This window comes from Macaca thibetana, chromosome 3 (assembly GCF_024542745.1).
Source record: "Macaca thibetana thibetana isolate TM-01 chromosome 3, ASM2454274v1, whole genome shotgun sequence".
NCBI lineage: Eukaryota > Metazoa > Chordata > Mammalia > Primates > Cercopithecidae > Macaca > Macaca thibetana.
In genome coordinates this window covers 140,704,027-140,712,304 of record NC_065580.1, presented here as the reverse complement: position 1 = coordinate 140,712,304, position 8,278 = coordinate 140,704,027, and the positions used below count along the sequence as shown (strand labels likewise).

The window sequence follows — 8,278 nt, the reverse complement described above, 5'->3', positions numbered from 1 at the left end:
AAAATGGCTCTCGTGGTTTTGCTTCAGGCCACTTTGAAGGGTTGCAGGTCAGTCAACATGACTGATCCTTGACCTGGCTCTGCTGGGCTGGACTGCCCGGGCCAGTGATGATGCTGCCATTGGCCAGAGACAGGGCACAGCTGGTCCCTGTCTAAACAAGAGTCCTGCGTTAGCAACGAGAAGAAGCATGGCGGGAGAGGGGCCGCCACTGCCGGGGACTGGAGTTTGTTTGATGTGAGGGGAATGCCCACTTGGGGTCAGGGTGGGCAAAGGAGGTTGGTGCCAACGTGGAGGTGGAAGTAGGCCCCTCCTGGGTCTGGGACATTCTCTGCCCCAGGCTCTTTCCACCTGGGGATGTTGTGGCAACAGCCGTGGTGTCTGGGCTATTTGTGCTGACAAGACAGACCTGGTCAGGGGGTGGGTGGCAAACACCTCACCTAGCTGGGCAGAGGCCGCCTTGCTGTTTGGCCCGAGGCCAGGAGAGGCCCCTCCCTTTCCACCATTGCCCTGGCCCCGTGGCCGTTCATTCTTGGGGTTTGTCTGGGTCTTCCACAGAGAGCAGCAAAGAGATATGGGAATTGGGCGACCTGTGTATTTACTTTGAAGATTTTTCTGGGCCGGGCGCGGTGGCTCAAGCCTATAATCCCAGCACTTTGGGAGGCTGAGACGGGTGGATCACAAGGTCAGGAGATCGAGACCATCCTGGATAACACGGTGAAACCCCGTCTCTACTAAGAAATACAAAAAACTAGCCGGGCGAGGTGGCGGGCGCCTGTAGTCCCAGCTACTCGGGAGGCTGAGGCCGGAGAATGGCGTGAACCCGGGAGGCGGAGCTTGCAGTGAGCTGAGATCCGGCCACTGCACTCCAGCCTGGGCTACAGAGCGAGACTCCGTCTCAAAAAAAAAAAAAAAAAAAAAAAAAAAAAAAAGATTTTTCTGGAAATACCTCTAGCTGCTGCTATTTTCTAGGCCGGGCTTGGCGTCCCTGTCTTTTCCAAAAATCAGGACCCATCTTTTCTGTTCCTGTTCTTCTCCCAGCCTCTGCCCTCCTTCTGTCTCCTGGGTAGTCTCCCGCTTCGCTCCCTGACCTTTGCTTGTTCCATCTCTTCTCTTTCTCCCCTCTTTGCCACCCTAGATTATTTCTGTGTCCCTCTACCTAATACTCTTACCAGTTCTTTCCTTTCTGCTTAGAGCTGGAGGGAGGGCAGCTGGAATCTGTTATGGTGTATTAGGGGGAGGAGCCTTTCTGTTCTTCCCCCACCAGCTTGCCTTATGCCAGGAGCACCGAGGTTTGGAACTGAGGCTAAACCAAAGGGCTTTTCCCCCACTTCTGTCACCCCATACTGTGTCCCGGCATCTCTTCACTGTCTGGGTCCAGACCCGGGTCCTCCCTGCAGACTCCCTCCCCTCCAGCCCACAAGGACTCCAGCCTGCTCGCTGCCAGAGCTAGATGAGCAGTAAGAAGTTAACGCCAGGTCAGCCTCAGGCCCCAGGGTTCTCTGGGCACAGGCTGACACTAGGAGCTGCCCTCCTTGGCTGGGGCAGCCTCAGCAGCTCAGGCTCCAGCACAATGAGCCACCTCTCCTGGAGAGCAGCAAAGAATGGAGAAAGGCCTGGCCTGAGAGGAAATGGAGAAAACATTGCCTGGTAGCTGCAGATTCAAACCCACTGCACACACCATGGGGCTACAGTGGCTTGCCTGGGCTCACACCGGTCTTCTGACCGTGCTCTGCTGACAGCAGTCCTCTAGCATGGCCCCAGCATTCAGCCGGTCACCTGTGGGCCATCCCCATGTGTGAGGAAGCAGGAGTAAGCCCCCAAGTGTCTCCACATTGGAGCTTGCAGGTCAGACCTGCGGGCCAGGAGATGGGAGCAGGGCTGAGGGTAGGGGCTGAAGGTGTGGCTCTGTCCCTGTGTTGCCTTCCACAGAGGAGCAAGGCCTCAGGCTGAGGAAGGAAGGGCACACTGGAACAGCCTAGTCTCTTCCCTGTGGATTCCCCCAACTCCATAACATTCCTCCATAGGGGCTGAGAACGCAGTGCCCCGTCCCTGACGGATGAAAAGTGTACCCTTCAGGTTGGGAGAGGCAGAGCTGAGGTTCTGCCACTTCCTGTCCCTGGGGAGCCACTCAAGTTACCAGGGCTACCAGCTGAAATATTTTCGGGGTAGGGCCAAGGGCAGTGTGTTGCCAAGGCAACTGATGTAGGCCAGTTGCGTGACTCCAGGCTTGTCCTGGTACTCAGTGGGTCCGATCACCTGGCATTGATCACCTGGCATTGATCAGCACCCACCCCACCTCTGAGGCTTGCCCAGACACCAGACCCTCAGATCCCTGCTCTTCCTGCCTTTCCTGCCCATGCATCACCTAGCACCCAAGGTTCAGTGACAGGGTGGTTTGGAGCTGGTCACTGTCATAGCAGCTGTGATTTCACAAGGAAGGGTGCTGCAGGGGGACCTGGTTGATGGGGAATGGGAAGGGGAAGGTATAAAGAGATCTTTCTCAGGTATCTTCAAGCCTCAGGGAGTAAAAAAGGCTCCTGGGCCAGGAGTACAGCAGGGACAGGGGCCCTTTGGTGGCCTCCTTGAGGCAGCAGCAGGACTGGGAGGGAGAGGGGCATGCACATGTCTTTTGTGACCCTGCCCCTTTGCACATGGTGCCTGTATCAAGGCCCTTGGCCACGTGGGGCTATGGCCTTGAACACAGTCCAGTTTTGGTGGCCATTTACGGAGCCATCGCCTCTCTGTGGCCAACACCTACCACTGGGCAGTTGCCAAGCCCCGCCCCATGCCCCCCCCACCCACCGCCCCACACCACACCGCCTGTGCTGCGAGCCTCTCCTGCACCCCAGTGGGGCTTTGGCTTACCAGGGGTCACCTGGAGCAAGCCTGCATGCTGGTTGGGTGCTGGTTGGTTCCCTACATCTCCCTCTCAGTGTGACCTTGGAATAGGTGTACGAGGACCCCAGCTCCATGTACACAGCACTTGTCTCCCATATTCCCACTCACGTGGGGCCCCTTCCCCAGGAAGCAGGAAGCATGGTGGGAAGCCCTGCCCGCCCTGCTCAGGCTGCCCTGGCCCTTGCACTAGGTCTGGGTCCTTGCTTCTGTTCTCTTGTTATGTCTTTGTCATATCTTGTCCCTTGCCTGAGGGAGCTCCTCCCTGAACGCCATCTTTATGGGGGCTGCACGTTGGCCTCTCCCTGACTCTCAGCTTCCCCCTTTAGTCACCTTAGTCGCCTTGGGTAATATCTCAGGGTCCTCTAAGTTCCCGCCAGGTGTCACCTGCTGGTTTGTCTTGTGCACCTTCACCCCCATCCCCCTGGGGGGGGGTGGTCAGTGGTCCTTGGATCAGAACTGAGTGCAAAAATGCCCAGTCCCCAGCCCAATCGCAATTTTTTCAAGAAGCAAAGGGTACCTCCACCAGGAAGTCCACACATCCATGGGCAGAGCCTTCAGGTGGTCCTGGGGTGACATTTTTGGGCAATGGTGGTGAGGAGGGGCCCAGAGCAATGGGGCAGCCCGAGGGGGTCTTCCTGAGAGATGGCCTCTTCCTCCGAGGTCTCCTTCAGTGGCCACCTGACTGGGTTCCAGCGGGTATGGTCTGTGCACAGGGACTACCCCCCGAACCTACTTATTCCAAGTCACCTCCTATCACCCCCAACCCTCAAGAAACTGAATCTCCAGCTCAGAAATAATCCAGCTTAGTGCTCAGTGATGGTGGCTCCTTGGGTTACTTGGAAGGGCACAAAACCACTCCTGGATGGGAAGGGGTTACACACAGGAAGGACACCTATAGGCCGAGGGGGGCGCGGCAGGAGCCGGCAGGGTGCGTGGAGGCCCCGCTCCACCGCCCTCTAATCGCCAGCGCCACCACCGCTGCCACAAGTCCGATCACACTGGCCTCACACGGAGGCTTTCTCGGTTGCCCGGACGACGTGTCCGGACCGCAGTCAGCTGATCGGTAGAGACGCCCCCACGCTCCCTGCCCCTGTAAAGGCTCAGTCTTGGCGTCGAGGCCGCCTCTCTTGGACTTACCTACTCAAATTCCAGCGCCCGGGCGACGTGAGGATTCGTCTCGTGGGGTGGGGGCTCAGGAGCGGTCGGCTGAGGGAGGGAGGTAGTGGGGAGCCCAGGCCACGGGCAGCAGCCACCGGGACACTCGCTGTGCGCAGAGCCCTTGCCCCAAACTTCCAGTCAGGAGCCCAGGAGAGACGCTGGACATCAAGACGCTGGACTCCCTGCCCAGACTCACCCCCACCCCTGCTGGCCTCTCCCCGCGCTCAGGACACGAGACCCAGCCATCTCTGCCTCTCCTGCAGTCACTTTATTGCCTTCGGCCCTGAATGAAGCCCACGAGCGGCGGCCCCGGGGAGAGCCGGGAATGGCCACCATGCCCCTCAGCCAGCCGCTGCCCTGGGCCTGCCCTGCAGACGTGCGACTCTGCCGCCACCTGCGCGCAGACCCGCCGCGTCCCGAGTCTTCTGAGAGCGATCAGAAGTTTCGGGCGGGCCGAACACGGCCCCAGCTCAGCCTAAGCCTGGCGGGCGCGTGACAAGCGCGCAGACGCGCCAGCACCACCTGATCCTCCTCTACACCCACGACAACAGCCTGCGCGTGGCGGCGGCAGGCGAGGCGGAGCAGCAGGCGTGATACAACGCCCTGCTCGAGGCGCGCGGTGCCGCCCGAGCCCTGGGTTGCCGGGGACCCCGGGGGCTTGTGGCTGTGGTTTCTCCGTGGCTCGCCCCTGCCCCAGGTCACCGAAAGTTCAAACATTAAAGGGTTTGCATGTTTAGAGTTCTCCAGGCACAGGCCCGGCGCGGTAGCTCACGCCTGTAATCCCATTACTTTGGGAGGCCAACGCGGGCGTATCGCCTGAGGTCAGGATCGCCTGAGGTCAGGAGTTCGAGACCAGCCTGGCCAACATGGTGAAACCCCATCTCTACTAAAAATACAAAAATTAGCCGGGCGTGGTAGCACATGTCTATAATCCCAGCTACTCAGGAGGCTGAGGCAGGAGAATCGCTTGAACCAGGGAATCGGAGGTTGCAGTGAGCCAAGATCAGCCACTGCACTCCTGGGTAACAGAGCTAGACTCCGTCTCAAAAAAAGAAAAAAAAAAAAGTTCTCCGGGCACAATGAGGCCCAGGCGCTCAGGGACCCTCCTATGAGCATCTTCAGACTCCCCATCCCTGAGACCCCGGCTTCTGCGGCCCAGTCAAGTGGCCTGAGCCATCAGGGGTGTCTGCGAGAGGGGATCGAGCAAGCAGCCCTCAAGACCTTGGCAAGGCTGGGTGCAGCAGCCTCCTACCCCAAGGGGCAGGGTGGGGGCTACATAACCAAGGGAGTGGGGAGTGACTACGAGCCCATGGGGACCATTCCTACAAGTCTGGGCTCAGGAGCCTGGACCCAGGCCAAGGAGCGCCCATCACGATGTGGGGGCTGGCTGGGGACGGGTAGGGGCTCAGCGCTGCTCCTGGCCCCCTCGGAGCTGGCTGGGAAGTGTGCATCAAGTTATCGGCCCGAGAGCCTCCGAACAGTCACCGCCAGGCCAGAGCCCCTGACGAGCTGCCTCAGCTATGTTGACCTGGACCTGGTCCTTTCTCTGGGGGCACTTGGTGACGTCCCCAGGGCCTGCACGCTCCGCCCACGTAGCTACACAGGCATTGAGTTCTAGAACTCCCCGGAGGCGCCGGTGAGGAGACCTGAGACCCAGGCAGCTCTCTCCTGCTGACTGATTGGGGGGTGGTTGAGGCAGGGATAGGAGGGAGTGGTATTGTAATGCCCCCCACCCTGCCTCCTAACCCCCCACCACGGGAGAGGCTTTAAGACCCAGATGCCACCTCGGACAAGTGACCTGCAGGGCAACAAGCTGGGGTCTCTGCCCGCTCTGTCCCTTCCAGCTGTGGCACCTAAGTCTTGAGTAGGAGGTTCTCCAAGAAGTTGGGCTATTTTATGGGAGAAAATTCTAGAACCCATCCCCGCCCAAACCACCAAAACTACACACTTCTGGGCTTTCTCAGCTGAAGCCCTGATCCTCTGTTTCTCTGCAGAGTTCGTGCAAGAATCTCTAGAGTCTCAGGTCGGCTGTGGCGGGGCCACCTTTCTGCCAATGGTGACATTCATGTGGACCGGCACCCTCCCCCACACACCTGCAGTGCGTTCTGTGTCTCCTCTGAGCCAAACAACTACCCCACCCAGCCCAGAACTGAACTCCGGGAGCCCCAGCACAAGAGGTGTGGGAGCACCAGGGATCTTACCGCTAGTGCCCCCTAAAAGTAAGGTGCCCCTACTTACTCCCCCACCTGGCAGTTTATGGCTCCTTGTTTCCTATAAATTCAGCTCTGCACTGCCATGCAGACCACCCACTCACTCATTAAAGGGGCTCTGTCTGGTCAGCCCAGAAACGCCTTAGGTCATGGATACCCCCGTCCTCCGCCTAACACAGCAGGGGGTGATCTGTAGTGGGACAGAAAGAGACCCCATTCCTGCCTCTATGCCCTACTCTGCTCCCAGCCACACGGAGCCTGTTTTGCAAACCAACACTGCTTTATTGTCAACACAACCAGCCCATTCTGCCCCGAGAAGGCTATGGACAATGGGTGTCTGGGGTCTGTGGGAGAGAGGGGTCAGCACCCTGACAACTGCTGGGGCTACCACAGGGGCTTGGTGGGTCAGAGGTAGGGTCTGGGGGGCCAGCAGGGGGCGTGGCAGCCACGGAGGAGCTGGGCCTGGGTTCCCCCTGGCTCATCTGCAGTAGGCCAGTGAGAGCGATCAGCTCCGGCCCACTGAGCCAGGCGGTGGAGGGGCTCCGGGAGGGTGACAGGCGGGGCAGGACCCAGGCAGACATAATGGGGGGCGGCGGCAGCAGTTTCAGGGAGCCCATCACCTGAGGAGAGAGAATGGGATGTGTTTCCTGCCAGGCACGCCTGGAGGCTGGGGTAAGGCCAGGGAGGGGGAAGAGCTCTCACCTGCTGGGGGGCCTTGGACAGGTACAGGGGGACACGCTGCCCCTGGGGCAGCAGAGGGTCCGAGAGGAAGACATCTTCACAGCACATCACCGGGAACCCTAGAAGGAAACACCACTGGGGTGGCAGGCTGTGGGCTCCCACCCCTGGGCACTGGTTCCGGGAGGAGTTGGGGCAGCCTTGCACCCCCAGAGGACCAAGGGAGGTACCTGCATCTGGGTGCGCCTGCTGTCCATTCCAATGCCCTGTGGCAGGGGCCACGGGCCTGAGACCCCTGCCCGAGGCTGCCTCATACAGCGGCCAGAACGAGGGGTGACACAGCGTCCGGCCTGAGAACGAGGCTCCTGAGCTACAGTTGGCCCCCTAGGGTGAGGAGGACAGACCACTGGAGCCTCAGGCCACCCCGCAGCTCCCTGAACACCCCAGCCAGCCCCACAGGTTTGCCCTCAACTCACCCACACCGGCTGACGGCCCGCTTTCGCTTCGTACTTGGGGTCCCAGGGCGCTAGTGGAGTCATCCTTGAGGGGTCCACCTCCCAGGCCACCTGGGGGGAACGGGGAGCTGGGGGGACACTTGGGGATTAAAACAGGCTCAGAGTCAGAGAGGCTCTTGGCGGTAGTAGAGGCAGCAGGACCCGTCCTACCTGGGGCTCCGGGGGGCTGCTCAGTGGCTGGGCCTGGCAGGCGGTGGGGCAGCGGCAGCTGCTCACTCCGGGTCCAGGAAGGGCTACGGGATGGGGGCCGTGGGCTGGAGGGGCAGGGACTGAGGCTGCAGTTACACCGCCCCCACACACCTTCCCCTGGAGCCCAAGGGTGCCTGGTGCAAGGGAGGCCGAGGGACCCAAACTCCGGCAAGGACAATGGAGAAACCTCCGCAGAGGGCGTGGTGAAGGCATGGAGGTCCCCAGTCGTTGTCCCCCCGCGGCTCCGGCCGAGCCCCTCACCTGTCCCATGGGGATGTCCCCAGATCCCTGGGGGCGTCCGCTCCGGAGCTCCAGGGCTCGCCCTGGTCCTTGCCCGCCACAAGGCCTAGTCCCTCGGGCGCCTCCTCCGGGCCCGCGCCCCACCGTGGCGGCGACCAGGGCAACATTCCGCGTTCCAGAGCGCAGGGCTGCACCGCAGTGTCCCCGCCGCCCGGCCCGGCCCGCTCAGCCTCCCTCTACCGCGCGGCGCGAACCAGCCCTCCTGGCGAACCCACCCTAGAGGCCTCGCGGCGACGCCGGCGCCCTGTGCGTCTCCCGGCCACGTGGCGCGTGCCCCCGCCGGGCTCCCGCGGGCGCCCCCTGGCGACCGGGCGGTGAATTCCGGATACA

The 8,278-nt window shown here is 61.1% G+C and overlaps 1 protein-coding gene and 1 pseudogene across 1 annotated transcript; one reads left to right on the top strand and one right to left on the bottom strand.

The window, feature by feature from the left end:
* Positions 1–3: 3 nt before the first annotated feature.
* Positions 4–4,650, top strand: LOC126950935 (uncharacterized; annotated as a pseudogene).
* Positions 4,651–6,527: 1,877 nt separating this feature from the next.
* On the bottom strand, positions 6,528–8,263 carry SAP25 (Sin3A associated protein 25). Its single transcript, XM_050783784.1, has 6 exons — positions 7,910–8,263; positions 7,610–7,713; positions 7,421–7,527; positions 7,175–7,328; positions 6,969–7,066; positions 6,528–6,886 (listed from the first exon to the last, which is right to left on the bottom strand). Exons 1-6 carry the CDS (start codon positions 8,053–8,055, stop codon positions 6,587–6,589), a joined length of 909 nt encoding a protein of 302 aa, XP_050639741.1. The 5' UTR covers positions 8,056–8,263; the 3' UTR covers positions 6,528–6,586.
* Between the last annotated feature and the right edge of the window lie 15 nt (positions 8,264–8,278).